This window comes from Carcharodon carcharias, chromosome 16, assembly GCF_017639515.1.
Source record: "Carcharodon carcharias isolate sCarCar2 chromosome 16, sCarCar2.pri, whole genome shotgun sequence".
Taxonomy (NCBI): domain Eukaryota; kingdom Metazoa; phylum Chordata; class Chondrichthyes; order Lamniformes; family Lamnidae; genus Carcharodon; species Carcharodon carcharias.
The window spans coordinates 33,728,309-33,754,218 of record NC_054482.1 but is presented as its reverse complement, the minus strand read 5'-3'; the positions used below and the strand labels follow the sequence as shown (position 1 = coordinate 33,754,218).

The window sequence follows — 25,910 nt, the reverse complement described above, 5'->3', positions numbered from 1 at the left end:
CTATCACTGGCCCTCTACCCAGCTCTACTTGTCCCACCCTCTCCCCCCTTTAAACCAGCTTATATTCACCTCTCTTCTATTTTTCCTTAGTTCTGTTGAAGAGTCATACGGACTCGAAAGGTTAACTGTGTTCCTCTCCGCAGATGCTGTCAGACCTCCTGAGTTTTTCCAGGTATTTTTATTTTTGTTTCGGATTTCCAGCATCCGCAGATTTTTGCTTTTATCTGCTGCTGCTGATGGCCCACTATGCCTCATGAATTCCCAGTTTTGAAGTGTTAGGTTTGTTCTGCATCTGTCCCAGTTAGCACGGTAGTAATGTTTCATAATGTACTGGAGGGTATCCTTAGTGTGAAGGTGGGGCTTTGTCTTCACAAGAGCTGTGGGGTGACTCCTACCAATACTGTCAACAACAGATGCATATGCGAAAGGTAGATTAGTGAAGGTGAGATTAAACAGGTTTTTTCCTCTTGTTGGTTCTCTGCCTACTTGCTGCAGGCCTAGTCTGGCAAATTTTTCCTTCAGGTTCAACCAGCTTGGTCAAAATGGTACTATCGAGCCACTCTTGGTGATTAACATTAAGGTCACCCATCCAGAGTACACGCTGCGGCCTTGCTACTCTGTGCTTCTTCCAAGTGGTGTTCAACGTGGAGGGGTACGGATTCATCAGCTGAGGGGTGGTAGGGTTGGGGGCAGTAGGTGATAATTAGCAGAGGTTTCCTTGCCCATATTTGACCTGATGCCATGAGACTTCATGAGGTCTGGAGTCAATGTTGAGAACTCCCAGTGCTACTCCCTCCTGACTACACCATTCTGTCGCTACCTGGTGATGGAGGAGTTTTGTTTTGACTTTTAAAAAAAAACTTAACATAGATTTTTCAGAACCGCAGGACATCCCATAGTACTTCATACTACAAAACACGACAAAGCCGTCACTGTTGCAAAGCAGGAGTGATTAACAACTTGGGGAAAGTGTTGCAAAAGTAATTGTGACACAGGAAGCACGTACTAACCTCAGAACTTTGAATAAGATACTAGTTGATATCATGTGCCATTGCACAAGGTATGAATGACAGAGGCAATGCCACTTTTGCCTGTCTTTAATCTTGCTGATTATCTGTCCTCAACTCTCTTTACCTTTGTTTCTCATGACTTAACTTATGTTCGCTTGCTCTCACTCTCACTCATGCACTCTCTCATATTTTTCCTTCGAGATGTGAGGTGGGTGGTGTGTTGTTGTGTGGTAGGGAAAGGAGCCATCAGCATTTGCATGTGACCTTCAGCGGCTTCCAGTTCATCCCCTGCTCCAGCCTCATGCCCCTTTCCCCAGTGACTGGTGCATGTTATGCAGTTTGACATAGCTAGCAGTGAAAATATAGATCACATTGGTAGGAGTAACTTGTAATTTTATTGAGTGCCAATTACCCAAATTTAATATATGATAGACATGTCTGGGTTTATATTTCTGTATATTTGCTGATTGGTTGTGATATTGCTAGCATATAGTCAGGTCTGGAGTGTGGTTGTGATCTGGGTTACTGCGCAGGTGCACCTTCTGAGGAATTGGGTTGAAAAGTTTTGAGGTCGCCCATAGTTTAGTTGCTGCCTGGTGACCAAAGTTATCAGACTGCCAGATGTTTGAAGACATCCCAATCTGAAAATAAAACTGAATGCCTTTCATTTTCTTTTATTTAATATTTCTGACACTTTGGAAAGCGATGTCTGACGTGATGGTAGCTCTTAAAAGAGAAACTGTCTGTCAATGTTGGCCTTCAGCCCTGGATGCTGTTCCAAATATCTGAACACTTTTCTTTTTCTGGTTGGTCATAATGTCTTCTGTGTTTACCAGAAATTACACTCGTCCAGTTTGATTCTGAAGACTCTTTGCAACACTGAAGCATGATCTAAAAACAAGAAGTGCTGGAAATACTCAGGTCTGTTAGCATCTATGGAGAGAGAAACAGAGTTAATGTTTCGATTGAATACATTTACAATATCTCAAATCCGGCTTCCAAAGATCTGAAGTGTCTGAAAACCAGACTTTGTTTTCGTGGACCATGCAAGAATTTTAAATGCATGATAAAACTTACTGGCTTGTTTGGGGAGTTGTTGCATCAGTGCGGTGGCCTGCCAATAGTTATCTAACTCCCACGCCTGATGTTTTGAATGGCTTAGGGACCCTTGATCCCACCTGAGTCAACTCGGAAAAGTTTGGGGCGTTGCTGCATCAGCATAGATTCTCGCTCCCGTCATTTCCCGCTTGCTGAGTGGTCAGAGCAACGCTTGGCTCCAAACTGCTCTGCAATCGCATCCTTTGGTTTTCATGAGTCGCCTCTTCACTTAATTAAGGGGTTCTGATTTTTTTTTGAAAACTGATAAGGTCTGAAATCTGGCGTGGACTTGGTCCTGAGGTTGCTGGTTTTGAGACACTACCTGCATGATCTTCAGAGCTCAACTAAAACTTTTCAGCCCTGAAGAATGAAAATGATCTTCTGATACCATAATGGGGATCAGATCAGCCGAGAGGGTCATGAAATGACTTGAAAAAGTTACCAGTCAAATTGATTTATCATGCTGTCAATGGCTTTCCCCTTTCAGTTGGATCGACAGGACCTTAGATCAAAGTGGTAGTGTTGATTTATTCAAATGCAAAAGAGATTTCTTTCTGAAAATAATATTTAGGATACACTATAAGTAAATTGAGACACAAGTGAAGTGTTAGGGAAGAACAGGTGACTTTGGACCCATGGTTTCTGTCATATATTGTAATAGCTGAGCATTTTGTTATACTGCCCTCTCTGTTGGGGAGGTGTAAATAAAGTTGTTCAATAATGATTGCCTTGCAGTTGTACATGATAGTTTTACTCAGTGCAATATAAAACTGAAAGATGATGCGAGGCTAGGGTGGAATTCTTATTTACATTTCATTTGAGAAATGAAGGACTGAAGAACATTGTGACACTCCTGGAAACTTCAGAAGTTGGTTTTGAGGAAGTTTATGCGATCTGAAAGATTGCTGCATGTATGCACATCATGTTCAGTCAAATAGTGAGTCAGCACGGCATGTAATTGGAAAAAGATGGCACTGAGGACTTATTTGGGGACACTGTGGGAATTAACTTCTAACAAAAAGAACTGGTGTAATTATGAACAAAGGCTGCATGTTTGGCTGCAGTGACTAGATGCTGAGGATAAATTAAATGTTTTCCAGCAGCATGGTGGGGCCAGATGCTTTTGAGGTGGCATCCAACCAATGTTGACTTTGAAACTCCAGTACTATGGTCTATTCTGAAATTAATGAGGTTCTGGACTCCTGTTATGGCCTGATATTGAGATTGCACTGAGAGTTTCATTCCATGAAAGGACCAGTTGCCAAGTGCAGATTACATTCTCAAACTAAAGAAACTCTTGTGGGTCTGGTGTGAACTTAGTATTCGAACTTAGAGTCACATTCATACGAGGCCTGAAGAACAATAAAATCCAGGCCAAGCTTTTGAGCGAAGACAATAAGCTGACATGGAAGGAGGCCTGCAGTGAGGCCACAACCATGGAAATGGCAGCAAGGGATATTTGCAGATTGCAAGGGAGTTCTTTTCCTGAATGGGCAGGGGAGGTCCACTGGATTTCAATGTGATGCAGGCCAAGTGGTTAAATATACTCCTTGGACAAGCTTAGTTTTTTCCAGGTAATTCTGTTTTTGTCTTAGTTTGCGTAAGCCTGACATCAGTAGCAAAGTGAGAGAAAAGAAAGACAAAGTGAAGATGAGTCATGATACATGAAGCATAAAACTTAGTGCTGGTCAGGAGGCTGTGTTGTAAAACCACTGAGGTGAAGAGAAGTCGTATGTGATCAAAGTTGTTGTAAAGTGACTTGGTGCATTCACATATCTCGTGAAGATTGGAGAGAGACTCCATCAGTGTCATGCAGATCATTTGCTTGAAAGAGATTACCTGACAGAGGGAAAGCATGAGAAACCTCCTATAGACCAAATTCCTTCTACAGCTTAAAGTGCAGGTCAGAAAGAAAATGATAGTCACAAAAAAACTGAAAGTTTGCCAGTATTACTGAATCCACTGGTAGAGCAAAGTTAGCCAGGATCTTTAATTAAGATAAATCAACCAATGTCACAGTCCCAACCATTAAGTTGAGTTAATAGTCAAAGTTCAGATCAGAGATTTTGAGAAAGCAGAGACAAGCTAATGTAGAGGGAGAAACCCAGACAGAAAGAGAAAGATGCCAAATAGGTTCATTGAAATTTTGTAGGAAAGAAGAGTAAGTTTCTTTCATTATTTATTGTCAAATTATATTTTGGCTAAACACATTGGTGTTAAGGAAAAATATCTTTTATATGTAATTACTCTGACACTATGGATCATATGTTTTGGTTGTGATTACAGTTTATCTTACATTTTAACATATAAGTTATTGTTTAAAAGTGGGGAGGGAGTATGATATATTGTCATAGTTGAGCATTTTGTTAGTGTCCTCTCTGCTGCCCTCTCTGTTGGGGAGGTGTACATAAAATTGTTTAATATTGGCTGCCTGCAGTTGAGCAAGTGTTAGTCCCACTCAGTGCAATACACAACAGTTCCCAAAGCTCTCCATTACTGGGGTTTTCCTTGCCTCATATCTGGACCTGTTGTAGACAAAATGAATAGAGGCTGATTATTGTTATATCATGGACATTTATTGTATAACAATTCCGATCTGCCTGAATGCCACAGTTTTTAGGCTCAGCAGATCTTGGAGGGATAAGCTGATTTGGTTTGTACGGAATGTAGACATGGTGCTGTGCCTGCAGCTGCTAGGTATGGTACTAGTAATGGGGCTAGATGTAGTATTACTAATGGGGCAAAATCATTAACTCTTTGGTAACATTAAAGAATTCCTCATCGGTGACAGGCATTGTTTAAAACCTATTGTGTGGGAGGAAATGGGGGATTAGTGGCCACTTTGTACACAGTAGTCTGTAAGCTTTTCCAATAATGGATGACCGACTGACCTATCTCTTTTGGTAATCCAGTTTCAAAGCATTTCAAACTATATAGGGAAGTACTTGCTTTGCAATATGTTTAAGGTTAAAAAAAAATAGTGTAGCAGTCTCTTGAGTGCTGTCAGGCAGATTAACACTGATTATTGTGATAAGGAATGAATGGATATTGAGGAATGAGTTGCAGGATACTATGTGAAAATTAACCGACATTTTAAAGTAGGAAATGTTAACTAAAGTTTCATGTTTCTGAGGCTGTGATTTACACACCATTCATTCTGAGACAGTTGATTCACCTGGTCAAAACCATGTATGCAGCAGTAAATTCAAACAGCCTGTATCTTCATAGACACGGCGGCAACTGTTAAAGTTTAAAACTTGCATACAGTTACCAGATCACATTCAGTCTTGATATGTGAGGAATGGTGTGGTGGGATAGTGATCAGAAAAATCCATACAGATTCCTCCATTCAGGGCATTGCTTTCCATTGTGATGGATGGTGCTGTGCAAAAAAAGAACCTTGTAAGGCAGAGACTGTTGTGAGTTTAATGTAATTTTATGGGAACCCATTTAGGTGTGAATGTTTTAAAAGATGACAGACTATATGGAAGTTCACCTAATTGAGGAGGCTGGGTGACGTGGCAAAACTTGAGCAGTCCTCTGACCTTGAATTTGAGAAAACTCTGAAATCATCCCCTTTGGATCTTCTCACGTCCCAGTGTGGGTCTTTCCTCTTGCTGTGGTGCTGCATTGTGAATTTTTGCTCATTGCTGGGATTGCTATGGCACCAGCTGTCAGTGCATTCCAAATTGAATTTTTTGTGATGTACTTTTACAAATTTTATGAATGAAGTATATTTTTGGGAAAAAATTCCCTGCCTGTGATCTGCCTTAACTTTGAGGCAAGACCTTTGTACCATAATTAATTCCAGGATTATGAAACAATATTGGCACTCATCTAAGCTAGTGGTACAGACTTTTCCTGGTTTTATGAGTATTACGTGCCCGTAAAACAGTAATCTCATTGAGGCATACAGGGTGTGCCTTTATTCCATTTTTTTTAACCAGTGAGGTATGTGGCACAGCTTGTGTTGAAGGGAGTGATGTGCTTACTGTGAATTGGTGAAGGTAGGAAGTAGTTGCTGGAATTGTGTGTATTACCCAGGCATTACTACCATCACATGAATGCTTATTTACAGTTGATCGTACCCAGTCCACTAAGAGCTCTTTGAAGCAGGAGCTGCATGATTCTTGTTAAACAATTAGCTGCCGTTTTAGAAACAATGGCATGCTATAGCAGAGTACTGGATTATGCATCAGCGTGCAACACCAGTCTTGAGTATAAATACTTAACTGGAGGAGGGCCAATTTCAGTGAGTTGAGAACGGACCTGTTCCAGGTAAATTAGAATCAAAGATTGGCAGGCAAAACTGTAATGGAGCAATTTACTGTCTTTAAAGAGGAGATGGTTTGGGTATAGTCGAGGCACATTCCCACGAGGGGGAAGGATAGGACAATCAAAGCTAGAGGTCCATGCATGACAAAAGAGAGTAAGATGAAGCAAAAAAAAAAGGGTCCGTATGACAAGTTGATATTACAAGTGAGAACCAGGCTTAATATGGAAGTGAAAAAGGAAATGAGACACAAAGAGGGAACGTGAGAAGAGTCTGGAAACCGATATGAGGGAATCCAAAAGTCTTCTATAGATATATAAGTATTAAATGAGAAGTAAGGGAGCAGATGGGGTCAATTAGGGACCAAAAGGAGATCTATATGTGGTAAAGTAGAGCATGTTGAGGCACTGAATGAGTACTTTGCATCTGTCTTAACCTAGGAAGAAGATGCTGCCAAAGTCATTGAGTCATTAAGGCACAGGAGGAGACCATTTGGCTCATTGCATCCATTTCGGCTCTTTGCAGAGCAATCCCTTTAACCCTACAAGTTTATTTTCCAAGTCATATTGAAGGAGGCAATTGAGATATTGGATGGGCTAAACATTGATAAAGAAGAGGTAATAGAATGGCTTGTTGTACATAAAGTTGATAAGTCACATGAGGATGCTGAGGAAATGAAGGGTGAAAGCAGCCGAGTGACGGGCTATAATCTTCCAGCTCTCCTCAGATTATGGGGGTGGTGCTTGAGGACTGGTGAATTGCAATGTCACACTCTTGTTCAAAACAGGGTGTAAAGATAAACGCAGCAATTACAGGCCAGGCAGTCTAACCTTGGTGGTGGGAAAACTCTTAAAAACGAGAATCCTGGACAAAATTAATAATCACTTGGACGAGGGTAGATTAATTAGAGAAAGCCAGCATAGATTTGTTAAAGGCAAATCAAGTTTAGCTAACTTGATTGAGTTTTTTGATGAGTTAACAGAGAGGGATGATGAGGGTCATGTGGTTGATGTGGTGTACATGGACTTCCGAGAGGGGTTTGATAAAGTGTCACATAATAGGCTTGTCAGCAAAGTAGAAGCCCATGGAATAGAAGGGACAGTGGCAGCATGGTACAAAGTTGTCTGAGTGATAAGAAACAGAGTGTAGTGGTTAACAATTATTTTCCAGACTGGAGGAAGGTATATAGTGATGTTCCCCAGGGGTTGGTATTAGGACCAATGCTTTTCTTGATAAATATTAATGGCTTAGATTTGCATATGGAGGGCACTATTTCAAAATTTGCATATGATGTAGAACTTGGACATATTGTGAACTGTGAGGAGGATAGTGACAGACTTCAAGAGGATGTAGACTGGCTGGTGGAATTGGCAAACAAGTGGCAGATTAAATTTAATGCAGAGAAGTGTGAAATTATGTATTTTGACAAGAACAGGGAGAGACAATATAAACTAAAGGGTGCAGTTCTAAGGGGGTTGCAGGAACAGAGACACCTGAGTGACACATGCACAAATCATTGAAGATGGCAGAGCAGGTCGAGAAAGTGGTTGAAAGGCGTACAAGATCCTGGGTTGCAAATAGGGACATAGAGTACAAAGCCAAGGTAGTTATGATGAACCTGTATAAAACATTGATTCGGCCTGGAGTATTGAGTCTAACTCTGAACACTGCCCTTCAGGAAGGATGTGAAGGCTTTAGAGAGAGTCCAGAAAAGATTTATGAGAATGGCTTTCAGTTACGAAGATACAGATAACTTTGGACTATGTTGAGCACTTCCCATATCTTGACAGCCACCTCTCTCATTGACAAGGAGATCCAACACCAGATCAGCTGCACCAGCTCAGCCTTCTACAAACTACACCAGCGAGTGTTTGACATCTGCAAGCCATCAGAAGTCCTAGTGTTCAGAGCAGTTGTCGTCACCATATTCCTGTACTGCAGTAAGACCGAGACTCTGTTTCAGTGACATGTAACAGCACTAGAGAAATTCCAGCAATGCCTCTGCCACATCCTCCGGATTTAATGAGAGGACCGTTGGACAAACACTAGTGTTCTTCTTGAAGTCAACTACACAAGCATTAAAGCAAAACTCCTGCAAAATTAACTTCAATGGACTGGACACTGTGCCTGGATGGCCGAAAAGCATCTCCCCAGCCAAGTCCTGTTTCCTCAACTCTCAAATGGCTAGTGTTCCAGGGGAGGATAAAGAAAGCACTTCAAAGTCATTGAAGCTCTCCTTGAAGCACAGCAGCATTGATGTTAATGGCATGAGCTTGTTATCAGCCATTCAAAATGGTGACAACCTGCCCATCAAGCTGCACTCACTCATCTTAATGATGGGGCAGAGAAGGAAAGAAAAGGAAGGAAATCCTGCTCTCTGGATCCCTCCACCTCATAGGACGTCCTGCCCCATGTACTCAAAGACCTATGAATCGAGAATCAGCCTGTTCAGTCATATCAAGACCCATGACAGGAACCCATGATGCTGAGTAGATGTCATCTTCAAATCGAGGGTCAGCTAACGATGGGATCTGAAAAGCTGTGGTTGCTCTTAGAGGAGAGAAGTTTGAGAGGAGATTTGATTGAGGTGTTCAAAATCATGAGTGAAGATAGAGAGAAGCTGTTTGTTTTGGCCAAGAGCTCAAGAATCATTGGACATAGATTTAAGGTGATTGGTAAAAGAACCAAAGACGACATGGAATTCTTTCTATGCATTGAGTGGTTAGGACTGGATTGCACTGCCTGAGAATGTGGTAGAGGCAGATTCAATTGTGGCTTTCAAAAAGGAATTGGATAAGCAGATGAAGGTAAGAAATTTGCTGGGTTACAGGGAAAGGACATGGACTGGGACTAGCCCATGTGGACACGATGGGCCGCACTGTAACCATTCTGTGATTCTATGAATTTACTCTTCGGTAAACGAACTGGTAAATTAATACTGACATCCTTTTTAAAAGTTGGTTTTGAACGATCTTGTGTGTGTGCTGTGCTCAGTTTGGCTTTGGTTTTTATTTTGCAGAAAAACAAACAATTGTTTTGAGCTGTATTGAAAGGATATTTTGAAAGATTTAATTTTTGTTCAGAGAATTACTGTAAAATGTCACCCTTACCCATTATGGCTGGCTGCAGGGTTGATGTTTTCACTCCCTCAGTTCTATTTGCTTTTACAAAGTCAAACTCAAGGACTGTGCCACTTGCAGTTTTGACCCAAAGAGGAGAGTATACTGCAATCTGAGAACAGTACCACGTTTGGTAAAGCTAACCACTTAGTCCCATTCTCCTCTTTCTTCATGGACCTTTTAATATTTTTCCCTTCAAGCATTCGACAAGCATTCAAGCATTTAAAAAAAAAAGCGAAAAGTTGATTAGACCAATGACGACTTAGAACAGAAGTCTTGCTGTAGTCCAGGAAGCATAGTAACTTTTGGAATAGAATTTGGGTAATCAGGAGTCTGGCTTTGGTGCCTCTTGATGTGGAAGTATTTGTTACTAACGTTTAAGCAGCGTTGGAATTCAAGTCCCAGTTCACCTACTGCCCTGTCCAGTGTTTAAACTTGTAAAAGGTGGCAAAGTTGATTCAAAATACGAATGGCATTTTGGCATGTTTGGCTGTGCCATTTGCTGTCCGGTGGTATGCAGAGTGAGTTGGCCCTTGGATGTGAACTTGAGAGTGGGAAAGACACTTGCACAACCCAACTGCACAAGCCAAGTCAACCAAAACAGTGCTTGTGGTGGTATTGGAGGGGAAGTTAGACAAAACCGTTCCGGTATCAAGCTGAGGTGTTATCGGTCAAGGCCACTAATGTGTGATTATTACGCAAATTGAAATAGAAGTTGATTTTATATATGTACTTTGTCACATTCATTTTTGTTGTACTGGAAATCTTCCTCTATTCATTTGCCAAATTAATCAGATCAAATTCTGAGAATTTTCGCTCCACAGGTTTCGGGCATGACCATTGTCACCAGAGCTCCTTGTAGCACTGGTTTGCACTTTATACAGTAAGCATCAACTTGCATGAGCAATACTGAATACAAATATAATCATACACTTCCCATTCAACCCTTACAATATGGGAAAGTATTTGAATCAGCTTTTAAAACCGGTTTAGGATGAACCAGGCTACCCTGGGGGTCAAAACATAGAGATAAAAACAAAAAAACTGTAGATGCTGGAAATCCAAAACAAAAACAGAATTACGTGGAAAAACTCAGCAGGTCTGGCAGTATCGGCGGAGAACCTGAGGGTCCTCCACTTTGCTCCATTGGGCTCGATGGGGGCCTAAGAGATGATAAGCGTTCCTTCCAGGACTGAGTGTAGGCCACATGAGTTACTAGGGTAATGGGTATTGATCTCAGTGGGGGTTGATTATCAAAATGCCTTTTGGTCCCTTAGGAGCTGAACAAACAGAAATAACTGTTCAGCTATTTTGGCCTGGGAAGAGCCCTTTACTAAGAGTTTTCATACTGCTCCTACTTAGAGCAGTGGAATGGATTAACTACGTCCAAAATGCTGTTAGCAAGACTGCGTCACTCTCTTCTTGCTCGTAATTTGGGTTGAGATTCATGACAGGCCCCAAGTGCAGGAGGGAGCTGAGGGCTGCCAAACCTCCAACAGCAGAGCTAGAATCCTGTCATTTCAGGGCCAGGATTTCTATGCTTCGTCCACAGGTTTAGTATGTAGATGTGTATTACTAAGCAATGTAGATGAGGAAGGTTAAATTCCTATTCTAGTTTCGGGGTAGTTTCCACAGTGTGTGTGTTATAGTTGACTTCAGTATCCTGGAATAGGTTGGGGTAAAATAAAAAGCAGTTGTGTTAGGAACAGAGGAACAGGAGAAGGCCATTCAGCCCGTCGAATGCTCTGCCATTCAATACGATCATGGCTGATTGAACGCTTCAATGCCTTTTACCCACACAATCCCCATAACCCTTTACATTATTGTTATTCAGAAATTTATCAATCTCTACCTTAAACATACTCGATGACTGAGCTTCCACAGCCCTCTGGGGTAGAGAATTCTAAAGATTCACAACCCTCTGAGTAAAATAAAATTCTCTTCATCTTGGTCCTAAGTGGCTTCCCCCTTATTTTGAAATTGTGTCCCCTAGTTCTAGAATCCCCAACCAGGGGAAGCATCTTACCTGCATCTACCCTGTCTAATCCTTTAAGTATTTTGTTAGTTTCAATGCAATCACCTCTCATTCTTCAAAACTCTAGAGAATACAGGCCCAGTTTCCCCAATATCTCTTCATAAGACAGTGCCGCCATCCCAGGAACAAGTCTGGTGAACCGCTGCTCCCAATGCGGTCTCCTCTACATTGGAGAGACCAAACGCAGACTGGATGACCGTTTTGCAGAACACCTTTGGTCTGTCAGCAAGCATGACCCACACCTCCTTGTCGCATGCCATTTCAATACACCACGCTGCTCTCATGCCCACATGTCTGTCCTTTGTCTGCTGCAATGTTCCAGTGAAGCTCAACGCAAACTGGAGGAACAGAACTTCATCTTCCGATTAGACGCTTTGCAGCATGCCGGACTTAACATTAAGTTCAACAACTTTAGATCATGAACTCTCTCCTCCATCCCCAACCCCTTTCTGATCCCCCTTTTTCCAATAATTTATATTTTTAAATATATTTTTCTTTTCCCACCTATTTCCATTATTTTTAAATGCATTTCCATCCATTGTTTCATCTCCGCTTTTTAGCCTATTTCGACCCCTTCCCCCTACCCCACCCCCACTAGGGCTATCTGCCCCTTGCTTGTCCTGCTTTCTACCCTTAACGTCACCGCTAGCATATTCCTCAGCTAATATCACCACCGTCAACACCCCTTTGTCTTTTTGTCTATGACAACTTTGGCAATCTCTCCTTTGCCTCCACCCATCAATGGCCCCATATCCAGCTCTACCTGTCCCACCCCCCTCAACCAGCTAATATTTCATCTCATTTCTATATTTCCTCAGTTCTGATGAAGAGTCAAACGGACTTGAAACGTTATCTGTATTCCTCTCCGCAGATGCTGTCAGACCTGCTGAGTTTTTCCAGCTATTTTTATTGTTTCTGGTGAACCTTTGTTGTACTTCCTCTATGGTAATAATATCCTTTCTGAGGTAAGGGGACCAAAACTGCACACAGTACTCCAGGTGTGGTCTAACCAAGCTTCTGGACAATTGAAGCAAGATTTCACTACTCCTGCACTCAAATCCTATTCCGATAAAGGTTAACACTTCATTAGCCTTCCTAATTGCTTGCTGCATCTGCATGTTAGCTTTCAGTGACTTATGGACAAGGACACCCAGGTCCCTTTGTACATCTACACTTTCTAATCTCTTACCATTTAGGAAATACTCCACACATCTGTTCCTCCAGCAAAGTGGATACCCTCACGTTTTCCTCATTACATTGCACCTGCCATGTTCTTGTCCACTCACTAAGTCTGTCCAATTCCTCCTTTACATCGTCCTCACAACTCACATCCTCGCTTAGCTTTGTTTCATTCGTGAACTTGAAAATATTACATTTGATCCCTACAAACACATCATTGATATATATTGTGAACATCTGGGGCCCAAGTACTGACCCTTGAGGTGCCCCACTAGTCACAGCCTGCCAGTGTGAGAATGACCTGTTTATTCCTACTCTCTGTTTTCTGTCTGTTAACCAATCCTTAATCCATGCCAGTATATTGCCTCCTATCCCATTTGCTTTTATTTTGCTAATCAGCCTCCTGTGGGGGACTTTATCAAAATCCTTCTGAAAATCCAAGTATACTACGTCCATCGACTCTCCTTTCTCAATCTTATTAGTAACATCATCAAAAACTCTGACAAGTTCATCAGACATGATTTCCCATTTGCAAATCCATGCTGACTTTGCCCAATGAGATCATGATTATCCAAATATACATTTATCACATCCTTTATAATAGATTCTAGCATTTTCTCTACTACTGATGTAATAATGTAATGTAGTTCCCTGTTTTTTCTCTCTCCCTCACTTCTTAAATAGTGGGGTGACATTTGCTACCTTCCAATCTTCAGCAACCATCCCAGAATCTATAGAATTTTGAAAGATGATCACCAATGCATCCACTATCTCTATAACAAGCTCTTTAAACACTCTGGGATGCAGAATATCAAGTCCCAGGGACTTTGTGACTTCCAGTCCCATTAATTTCTCCAATACAACCTTCTTATACTAATTTCCTTCAACTCCTCATTCTCCATAGTCCCTTGGATCTCTAAATCTGGGAGATTTCCTGTATCTTCCTCAGTGATATAAAGTAATCAGCTTTTCTGCCATTTCTCTATTCCCCATTATGAGTTCTCCTGACTCTGCCTGTAATGGACCCACATTTGTCTTAGCTAAATGTTTCCTTTTTACATACCTAGAGAAGCTTTTATGATCCATTTTTATGTGTTTTGCTAGGTTGCATTCATATTCTCTTCTCCCTTTCTTGACCAGTTTCTTGGTCTTCCTTTGCTGTATTCTAAAAACCTCCCAATCCCCAGGTTTACTACTACTTTGGGCAACTTTATAAGTTTTTTCTTTTAATCTTATGCAATCCTCAACTTGCTTTGTCAGCCACGGTTGACTGACTTTTTTGGGATTTTGCACCTTGAAGGAATGTATAGGTTCTGTAAGCTATGTAATAGTTCTTTGAAGGCTATCCATTGCCTATGTACAGTCATACTTTTTAATGTATTTTCCCAATCCGCCTCAGCCAATTTGTCCCTCATGCCTTCATAATTTCCTTTATTCAACTGAAACACCCTTGCTTCAGAGTGAACCACCTCATTTTCAAACATAATGTAAAATTCTATCATATTATGGTCACTCATCCCTAAAGGTTCTTTTACAACAAAATTATTCATTAGCCCTTTTTCAATACATAATACTAGATCTAAAATAGCCTGTTCTCTAGCTGGCTCCTCAACATACTGCTCTAGAAAACCATCCTTAACATACTCGAGAAGCTTGTCTTCCTCAGCATTAGTGCTCAATTGGTTTTCCCAGTATATATGCAGATTGAAGTCACTCATTACCTGGAAAAACTCAGCAGGTCTGGCAGCATCGGCGGAGAAGAAAAGAGTTGACGTTTCGAGTCCTCATGACCCTTCGACAAGTTCTGTCGAAGGGTCATGAGGACTCAAAAAGTCAACTCTTTTCTTCTCCGCCGATGCTGCCAGACCTGCTGAGTTTTTCCAGGTAATTCTGTTTTTGTTTCGGATTTCCAGCATCCGCAGCTTTTTTGTTTTTATTTTTGTTTTTATTATTATTGAAGTCACTCATGATTACCCATGCTGCACGCTTCTCTCATCTCCTGATTAATAACTTGCCCCACACTACCACTACTGTTTGGTGGCCGATAAACAACTCTGACCAATATCTGCTGCCCTTTGTTGTTTCTTAGCTCCACCCAAACTGATTCCACACATTGTTCTTCCAACCTGAGATCCTCCCTTACTAATGTCTGATCCTATCCCTTATTATCAGTGCAATTCAACCTCCTTTCCCTTCTTGTCTGTCCTTCCTAAACATCAAGTATCCTCGAATATTCAGTTCCCAGTTTTGGTCACCATGTAGCCATGTTTCTGTAATGGCAATTATATCAAATCCATTTACCTCTGTTTATGCCTTTAGATCATCTACCTTATTGCAAATGCTGTGCGCGTTCAGGTAGAGTGCCCTTAACTTTGTCTTTTGACATCATTCTGCATTCGAAGCATACTTGATGCTCTGCTTTGTTTCTCCCGCCTTCTGGTCTCACTACTACTCCCTGTTACCAACTTTATTTTCTTCCAATTTGGGCCACCCCTCAGGTTCCCACCCCCCGACAATCTAGTTTAAACTCACCCCAACAGCAATAGCAAATCTCCCTGCAAGTATATCAGTCCCAGTCCTGTTAATATGTAACCCGTCCAGCTTGTACAGGTCCCATCTGCCCCAGAACCAGTCCCAATACTTCAGAAATTTGATGCCTTCTCTCCTATACCAGTTCTTCAGCCACGTATTTAGTCAATCAATCCTTCTTTTCCTATGCTCACTAGCACGCAGCACTGGGAGTAATCCTGAGATTACTGCTCTTGAGGTCCTGCTTTTTAATTTCCTTCCTAACTCCCTGAAATCTGCTTTCAGGACCTCATCCCTCTTCCTACCTGTGTTGTTGGTACTAATGTGGACCGCGACTTCTGGCTGATCCCCCTCCCACAAAAGGATGTCCTACAGCTGCTCCATGACATCCTTGACACTGGCACCAGGGAGGCAACACACCATCCTGGAGTTACATTTACTGCTGCAGAAATGCCTATCTGACCCCCTGTCTATGGAATCCACTTTCACTATTGCCCTTGCATTCTTCACCCCCCACACACACTCAGCTGAGCCTACCATGGTGCCACAGGCTTGGCTCTGGCTGCACTCCCCAGAGGAACCATCATCCTCATCAGTACCCAAAATGAAAAACCGATTATAAAGCGGGATAGACTCGGGACTCCTGCACTACCTGCCTGGTTCTCTTAGATTGCCTGGTGGTCACGCATTCCCTCTCTGGCTGTATGCTTCCGACCCGCAGTGTGATCACCTCCCTAAACGTGCTATCCACATAGTCCTCTGCCTCGTGGATGCGCAACAACGACTCCAGCCACCGCTCAAGTTCTGAAACCCAGAGTTCAAGCTTATGCAGCTGGTGACACTTCCTGCAGCTGTGTTTGTCAGGGACACATGGTGCGCCCACGCCTTCACACGTACTGCAGGATGTACACTTCACTTGGCCAAGCTGACCTGCCATCCTGAAACTCTAAAATCTATTTATTACACTTAGAGTAAGTAGAATGAGTAGAATAAATTACTAGTAATTTAACTTAACTACAATTACACTAACTATCTTACTTTGGTTTATTTTGTTACTTTATTTCACTTTGACTTGATTTAACTTTACTTCCATAATGCTAGTGTTCCTTACTGAAATCCAAGAAGCTACTTCTTTATAAATGATATGTTTTTCTGTTTTAAGCTATTTAAAAACACTCCCTGACAGCAGCTTCTCACCAACCAATGAGCAGAGTTTTCCTGTGATGTCACTCCTGGATGTTTTTTCAAACTCATCCCATTGCGCGAGGAGAGTTGTCCCACGCAGGTCCGGCTACCTCCACTCCCGGAAGGTGGGTGGAGGCACCGAGCCTCGCCCTCTATTTATCTGCTGTCCAAGTGGAGGTGTACTTCGCAGGTTTGGCCGTCTCTGCTCCTGGAAGGAAAACGTTTCCTTTCTCAGCTGAAATCCTGCTGTATAGTGAGAATATAGTGACATAAAGTGAGGACAGGCTTGGCGTGTTGCACTGCTGATCCCCTCCAGTTGGCACCACATAACAATGCTGCCATGGGCAAATACAAGAGGTCCAGCACCTATGAGTCTCTGCTCCTGTAAGAATTAAGGTCATAAGAAGAGTTAGATGAAAAGAGAAGAGACACCTTCAATTCTTAACCCCCCCCCGCCCCCTGAACCAGTCTGAGGAACAGTGTACCGTGGCCTCATCTCTCCCTTACCCCTGACCCAGTCTGAGTACAGTGTACAGCAGTCTCACTCCTCTGACACAATCTGAGGACTGTGTACAGCAGTCTCACTTCTCCCTTACCCAGTCTTAGGAACAGTGTACAGCAGTGTCGCCTCTTCCTGATCCAGCCTGCGGACAGTGTACAGGGGTGTTGCTCCCCTAACCCAGTCCAAGGACAGTGTTCGGCAGTCCCATCTCTCCCTGACCGAGCCTGAGAACAGTGTACAGTAGCCTCACCTCTTTCTTACCCCCCTGACCCAGCCTGAGAACAGTGTACAGCATCTTGCCTCCTCCTTACCCAATCAGAGGACAGTGTACTGCAGTGTACGTCACCTTGTGGATCCAGTCTGAGAGTAACGCATACAATATCTGCACTGACCCAGACAGGAAGTGTCTGATAGTCCCATTTTTGCTTTACTGAGTAATCTTAAGTGCCATCAAAATCTCTGTTATGACTTTTTAAAAGTGAATCTGTGAGTTGAATGTAATGTTTAAGATAGAATTAATGCAACTGAAATCACCCGATGAATCACATATCTATAGTAGGTTTTAGAGATTTACATATATATTTGGTGAGTTTTTTTCTTGTATATGGACAAGCCTAATTTATTACTGTCCTGCCTTACTCTTATTTTACAGTGATTTAGGCAATCTGCTATGACGCTAAACTGATTTCTCAGCTGTGCTCAGTAGGTGGAGGATAGGCGAAACTTTGCTGGGCGATGCTGACCTGCCTGCAGAGACAGCCTTTCAATGTGAAACCAGAGTAGCATTTTACTGAGATAAAAACTAAAAACTGCAGATGCTGGAAATCCAAAACAAAATCAGAATTACCTGGAAAAACCTAAGGGTCATGAGGACTCAAAGCGTCAACTTTGCTCTTCTCCGCCGATGCTGCCAGACCTGCTGAGTTTTTCCAGGTAATTCTGTTTTTGTTTAGCTTTTACTGAGTAACCTGTAAAGACGTCTAGCTCTCTAGGCCCAGCTCCACATCCAGCTGCAATTTCTTTTCTCCATCCAGCTTGGGCGGTAGAATAACAGCTTACAAGCACTATCGACCGAACACAATACATGGACCTCATTTGGAATATTGTGTTGGAACTCTCGGTGCCCTCTGATATATTCCAGAGAGGTGGGAAGTTGATCTGAATACCCTTTAAAACTAAGGTGGCAAATTGGCAGGGTAAGTAGGGAATGTAGTCGGATGATTAAGAACAAAGGCGCAGAATCTCAACATTAGAACTAAGCTGGTTAAAATATAGTAAAAACATCTCCAAAGTTTCAAGGGAGTGGAAAATGAACTGTCAATGAAAATAGTTTCTCTTTTTTTTCAAAACTCTTGAATTTGAAACTATATTAAATACCTTCTTAACCTTATTTGCTGTTAGAGAGCAACCCCTAGCTTCCCTAGTCTCTCCACATAACTGAAGTCCTTTATACTGGTGTCATTATGTCATGCTGTTATTATTCTGGGAATCTTCTAGAGTATATGGGAATGTAAAAGCAGTGAATTATTCCCAATTCACCTGAGTTTATTTAGACATAACATGAGCATCTTCCAATAGTTGGGAGAGATTGAACACTTTCATATTGTGCACTGGGTTCATGTCATAGACACGGTGCAACTTTTTCTGGGGAAGTTTTCATTATACACTGCGTGTTCTACCACAGGCTGGTATATGCCCGGACACTGTTTCCAAATTTTGTAAGAGTCTGCCCCTTCAACCCACAAAATAAAAAGCATGAAGCTTCTCCCAGTGTTAAACAAGGGAAAGAACATTAAGGTGCTGCATTTTTTTTCTTTATTCCATCTAACCCCATCTATATAATCACTTCCTCCGTTTCCCATGATATAGGTGAAAGTCTGACTCTGAAGAAACAGACCTTCCCTTGGTCTTCCCAAGTGCCAGGAAGACTCTTTGGTTGAGCTCTTCAATGACTGAAATACACAAGTAAAGTGGAGCTTGAAATGCAATCCCCAGGTGATTCTCACCCTTTTATTAAGCCTTTGCTGCAGATTTTCCAGCCTTTAAGGTTCTTTTCTTTCCTTAGCCAACAAGCATTTTCAAGAATGAAAGCAAAATACTGCAGATGCTGGAAATCTGAAACAAAAACAAAAATAGCTGGAAAAACTCAGCTGGTCTGACAGTATCTGTGGAGACGATAATAGTTAATGTTTCGAGTCTGTATGACTCTTCATCAGAACTAAGGAAAAATAGAAATGAGGTGAAATATAAGTTGGTTGAGGGGGGTGGTGGAGTGGGGACAGGTAGAGTTGGATAGAGTGCCTAGGTGGAGGCAAAGAAGAGATTGCCAAAGATGTCATAAACAAAAGGTCAAAGGGGTGTTGACGGTGGTGATATTTGCTAAGAAATGTACCAATGGTGACATTAAGGGCAGAAAGCAGGATGAGCAAGTGACAGATAGCCTTAGTGGGGGTTGGGTGGGGGGAAGGGATTGAAATAGGCTGAAAGATGGAGATAAAACAATGTATGGAATTAAGTTTAAAAATAATAGAAATAGGTGGGAAAAGAAAAATATATTAAAAAAGTATATTGAAAAAAAATTATAAATTATTGGGAAAAGGGGATCGGAAAGGGGATGGGGATGGAGGAGAGAGTTCATGATCTGAAGTTGTTGAACTCAATATTCAGCCCGGAAGGCTGTAAGGTACCTAGTCGGAAGATGAGGTGCTGTTCCTCCAGTTTGCATTGAGTTTCACTGGAACATTGCAGCAGGCCAAGGATGGACATGTGGGCATGAGAGCAGGGTGGTGTGTTGAAATGGCAAGTGACAGGGAGGTCTGGGTCATGCTTGTGGACAGACTGAAGGTGTTCCTTTCAAGAAGCCTTGGTTGGACTGTGCCTGATGGTCAAATTAGTTGAGATTATAATTCTTTTGACTCTGCTGCCTTTCTGTCAAGTATAGGGTCAACAGAAAAGTAACAGAGCAGCTCTCTTGAGAACCCAGCGCAAAGAAAATGAGTCCAAATACTAGATTACTGGAAATAACAGAGGATTTGTGCAAGGAACCTTGCAGACAAGGGATGCCGAAATATACAGGCATTTCACAATCAAAGGCTTTGTATCTGTAACCCATGGATCGATTATTTCAACTTTTTAGAGGGAACTGCTCCACCCTTGTTTAAAGCAGGTCCTCAAGATTTAGGTGACTGGACTGTTGCTTGATTGTAATCTGTTATCATGCATGGCTGTGGATTTAAGCTTTCTCTGTCAACTTCATGTCCAAGATATTGAAGATGACCATTGAGGTCTGTTTTGGGATGAGTGGCAAATCCCTTGGTGATCGGCTTAAAACACCCACCCACAGAACCTCAAAGGTAACCCTGGTTTAAGTTTGAAAGGGCTTCTTGAATTCTTGGCAATGGCCTTAAGTGGCACCATTCAAACAGTGTATCCCAAAATAATTTCCTGGGTTGGTGAATTTGTATATAAAAAGATAATTTCTGTCAATTTATGACCCTCAGAAAGAGGACTTCTGCCTTATCTTTGTGAATTTCAAGATGCATGTCTGTCATGTAGTTCTGTTATCATGTTGCCTGATGAATTTATTACGTAAGTTACATTCTATTTACAGCATAGAAACAGACTCTTTGGCCCATCAAATCCATGTTGGTGATTATGTTCCACGCAAACCTCTTTTCATCCTTTTCCATCTAACCCCGTCTGTTGTAAGGTTGTTTGGTGTTTCACTAAGAATTCTGGGGGCTTGTATGGTTGAACGTAAACTGTTTATTGGTAACCTATAGCTATGTACGTATCCAAGGTACTGCCATGCACGGGTGCTGGCTCCTTCCAGACTGTGTACACAGTTTACCATCATGTGATTCTCTACATCATACTGTGGGTAGTACTGTTTTTCCGTCCATTGCTCTGCTGAACGTCCTTATACTACACCGTCAACATATCCTCTATTCCTTTCTCCCTCATGCGTAACTTCCCCTATAAGTGTATCCATGCTGTTCACCTCAACCACGCCTTGTGGGGAAGATTATGGCTGATCTGATTATAACCTCCACTCCACCTACCTGCATAACCCCAGTAACTTTTCCACATTCTGACTTCTGTCTGGTTAAAGGAGTTTTTCCCAAATTCCTTTTTAGTGACTATCTTGTATTTGTGGCCTCTCAGTCTTGCCCATGAGGGAACATCTCTTCTCTACCCTATCAAACTTTTCATAACTTAACCTCTATCAGGCCACCCATCAGTTTTCTCTTTTCTAGAGAAAAGATCCCCAATCTGTTCAAACTTTGGGTAGGCTTAACCCCTCACTTCTAGTTGGTGTTGTTGGTTTCCCTCCATTATCGAAGATGACTGTTTCTTGCATGTGTGGAGCCAACTGTTGTGCATTCTGTGGCGGCTGATTGCAGTTATGGCTTTCCACAATGTGGGCAAGGATGAATTGTTTGATTTTGTTGGGACTGCCTAGCCTTTCTAGCTTGCCTTTTGTCCTTTGCTGTTGGAAGGAAACAACATCACTACTTGAGATTGCTCCCCAAGGCTGTCTTTATTGCTCGCTTTTCTCCCAGTCTGTGTTGGACATGCCACATTTCTTGAGGCTCACCTTCAAAGAGCCCTTGAGCCTTAACTCCAACCTACCTCGCAGGCAGTGTCCAATTTTGAGTTGTGAATACATGACCACCTTGGGGATTTGATTGTCTGACATACGTACTATATGTTCCAGCCATCTGAACTGGATGATGCTATGAACATGTGAATTTGGAGCAAGAGCAGGCCACTCAGCCCCTCGAGCCTGTTCTGCCATTCAATAAGATTTACAGCTGATCTGATTGTAACCTCCACTCCACATACCTGCCTACCCCGATAACCTTTCATCCTCTTGTTAATCAAGAATCTATCCAGCTCTGCCTTAAAAAAATATTCAAAGGCTCTGCTTCCACTACCTTTTAAGGATGAGAGTTCCAAAGACTTTTGACCCTCTGACAGAAAAAAATTCTCTTCATCTCTAAATGAGCGACCCCTTATTTTTAAATCTTGACCCCTAGTTCTAAATTCTCCCATCAGAGGAAACATCCTCTCCACATCCACCCTGTCAAGACCCCTCAGGATTTTAAATGTTTCAATCAAGTCGCCTCTTACTTTTCGAACCTCCAGTTGTTACAAGCCTAACCTGTCCAGCCTTTCCTCATAAAACAACCTGCCCATTCCTGATATTAGTCTAGTAAGCCTTCTTTGAACTGCTAACGCGTTTACATCCTTCCTTAAAAAAGGAGACTAATACAGGACACAATACTTCAGATGTGGTCTCACCAGCGCCCTGTACAACTGAGGCATAATCTCCTCACTTCTATAATCAATTCCCCTCGCAATAAATGGTAACATTCTATTAGCTTTCCGAATTACCTGCTGTACCTGCACACTGACCTTTTTGAGGTTCATGCACTAGGACACGCTGACCCCTCTGCATCTCAGAGCTCTGCAATCTCTCATCATTTAGATAATATGCTTCTTTTTTATTCTTCCGGTCAAAATGGACAATTTCATATCTGTCCACATTACACTTGCTTTGCCAGATTTCTGCCTACTCACTCAACCTACCTATGTCCCTTTGTAGCCTCCTTACATCCTCTTCACAACTTACTTTCCTACCTATCTTCAATTCTGGACTTTTCTGCTCTTTGAAGTACCAGAGCATTGGGTGCTTGTCCTTTTTGATGCCTCCGATGTTCTGACTGCATCTCATGTGGAACCTGACCAATTGCATAATGAATCTGCAGTAGGTAGTCCGTGCCTCATATATGGGAGAGTAGGTATTACCACACTTTTGAACACAGCTGGTTTTGTTGTAAGTTTGATACCTTGTTTCCTCCACCGTCTCTTGTGCAAATGGGCAAATGCTGAGCTTGCTCTGGCAATTCTATTTGGCACCTCGCTGTCAATGCAGACATTTCAAATTGTCCTTCTGAGATCGGTGAAGTTACTGACAGTCTTCAGGGTTATGTAATTGATAGTTATTGTAGATGGGGTACAGTCAGACTTTGGAGGTGGTTGGTAGAGTATTCCTGTCTTCCTTAAGATGGTTAGCCCATAGTCATCAGTCCCTGGTCCTTTGAAGGCCATGCTTACAGTGAAGGCATAGTCATCGGCAAACAGCAATTCCCATGTCATCTCTGATACTTTGGTTAAGGATTTCAGTCGTCACAGACGATAGAGAGCACTGCCTGTTTTGAATTTGATCAGTTCTGGTATCATTCTAGTAAATCTTTTTTACACCACCTCAGTGCCTCTATATTTTGATAATATGGAAACCAGAACTGTTCGCAGTATTAAGTGTGGTCTAAGCAAGGCTCTATCTATACAAGTTCAATGTAATGTCTCTGTTTCTCAATCCGGTCCTTCCATTCCAGTGCTTTGTTTGCTCTCTTTTAAAGTGGCCTTATTAAACTGTGCTACTAATTTTAATGATCTGTGTCTCCATACTCCCAGATCCTTTTGTTCCTCTACTCCATTTAGACACTTATTTTCAAGAAGTACCCTGTGATCTCCTTAACCTTCCAACCAAAATGTTCTACTTCACACTTAACCTATATTGCACTTCATTTGCCAATTGCACATCTCTTCAAATTTATAAATGTTTTACTGTATTTTGTCACTATTCCCCTCTATTTAATACACACTTCCCCAATTTGTTTTCAAGCAACATGTGACACAATGCACAGTTCTACGGCCTAGTTTGCAGTACCACACAAGGAAGCAACTTGAGAAGTTCTTTGGATCATATTATTTGTAGCTTTTTTACATGAGCTCCTACTTGCTGTATTCACACTGGAGTTAAGCAACTGACATCAAAAGTGAAGTGTGAGAAATATATTAATTTGAGGGCATCAACAGCCAAAGTACTATTGGAAAAATGGGATCTGTGCTCTGTTCATTAAATGCAAAGGAGTTTTGGGGTGGGAGAGTTAATACAGAGGGCAGACTGATGGGCCTTTTCCCAATAGTCATGTAAGACAGTGTATTGACTTTCTAACTATGCTGTAGACTGATAGTACATTGTTTCCTTGACATTCATGGTGCATTCTTAATTCTAGGTAAGATGTCCAGGGGAGGCAAAGTGACTCCTCAAGGAAATTGCTCAGATAGTAAATAAACCTGCAGTGTTTTTGTAGGCCAACTGAAGAGTAATATTTTCAGATGCACAGGGCGTAGACCTATTTAGATGTATTCAGTGATGTGATGTTGGCACAGTTGCATTGAACCTGCCTACATTTCGAAATTCAGTATAATTAGCATATTATGCATGAGTAATGTGTGAGTAATACAGCCTATTGGGTGCTCAACCCCAAGTGGATAAGAAATGATGTAAAACCCAATACTTAGCGTAACTGCTGGGAGCATATACTTCTCAGAACTTTAAGGCTCATCTAAGTGGTGTCTGTGAACTGTGCAAATGATTCAGATATATCATTTAGCTTAATTGTCTCTTCTAATTTTATTTCTTAAACTTCAGTGATGTTGAAAACATAAGCAGGATTTTTCTCTTTTTTTTTCTGTTTTGTTTTTTAGCCAGAAGGAATTTTTTTGAAAATCAGCAATAAACATTGACTTTAAAGGCCCATATGCATATTGTAATCTCTCATTTGCAGGTTGTTGCTGTGCGTTGTACTGATTGAGAAATGGATGATCAAGCTTCTTTGCGCAAGGTGAGTGGTTCATCGGACTCTGTTTCCACATTGAACAGTGAGGAGTTTGTCCTTGTGCCTCAGCAAGCAGAAGATTCTTCCTCAACCAATGGAGAGGAAAAGCCAGCACTAAAGGTAATCAGGAGTTTATTTTTTTGCATATAGTTCTAAGGATGAAGTTTTGGTGCATGCTTAAAACAAGCATGTTTGTTCACCCTCTCTGTAAGCCTCGCCTCTGCTGCTTAATCTGTCATCCATGTCTCTGCCATCTCTGGAATTAATTATTCCAGTTCTTTCTTGACCAGCCACATGCCGTCTAGTCTCCATAAGCTGCATCTTGTCCAAACTTTTGTCCCTTCTATCCTAATTCTCAACAAGCTCTGCAAACCTTTCATTCCCGCCTTCACTGATGGTTCCACAACATCTTAGACTTAAAAGTTCTCATCTTTGCGTTTAACTCCTTCCATAGCTGTGCACATTCCTATTTCTGTATCCTCTTGTAGTGCTAAAACTTCCTGCAACTCTTCTTTCTTCTGACTCGTCCTTGCGTGTGGCCCCCCCCCCCCCCGCCCCCCCAATATGCATCATCGTTGGTGGCCGAGCCTTCCACCACTTTGATTCCAGTCTCTGAAATTTTACCTGTAACATTCAGTAGTGGCTTTTGAAAGAAAATTGGGCAGTTATATGAAGAGGAAAAATTTGCAGTGCTGTGGAGAAAAGACTTAGGAGTGGAACTGGGTGAATTGCTCTTGCGGAGAACTGCCACAGACATGACGGGCCGAATAGTCTCCTCCTGTGCTGTAACCATTCTATGATTCTAATACCCTTCACCTCGCTACCTCCCTTTTCTCCTCTGCAATCTACCTTTATAGTAATGCCAAAGAAAAAAATTCAGTTTGTTTTGAAGTATCTATTTTGGCTCATACCGCCCCTCGATGATGTATGTTCTAAAAATGTACTAAGTGCAATCTGGATTGTACGTGATGCAAATGACATATATGGGCAGTGCTATACTTTTGTATGCAGCTGACTGTCACATATGGCATTCAAATGATTTGTGACCCTAATTATCTCCACCGCTGAAGGTGGGTGGGGATAATGTCTTAATCCCTGTTAGTTGGTTTGTCTGTAAACAATATATCTCTCAAATTAATGGACGGATTCCAATGAAACTTGGTACACAGGTAGAGAATTGCCCAAGGAAGAACTGATTAGTTTTTGGTGAAAATGCAGATCCGGATCCTGGAATTTTTTAAAGCATCCCATTAACTTTGGGAGATAGGGCGAATTGACTCTTTTTAAAA

The 25,910-nt window shown here is 41.8% G+C and overlaps 1 protein-coding gene across 4 annotated transcripts in view; it reads left to right on the top strand.

The window, feature by feature from the left end:
• rabgap1l (RAB GTPase activating protein 1-like) overlaps window positions 1-25,910 on the top strand; it is a 530,937-nt gene that overhangs the window by 28,119 nt on the left and 476,908 nt on the right. For 3 of the 4 annotated variants that reach the window (XM_041207935.1, XM_041207936.1, XM_041207940.1), the window contains exon 2: window positions 24,571-24,741. In XM_041207935.1, the coding sequence (XP_041063869.1) occupies window positions 24,601-24,741 (141 nt within the window). In that variant the 5' untranslated portion in view covers window positions 24,571-24,600. The remainder of the gene's footprint in view (window positions 1-24,570; window positions 24,742-25,910) is intronic. The other variant, XM_041207937.1, reaches the window with a different exon arrangement.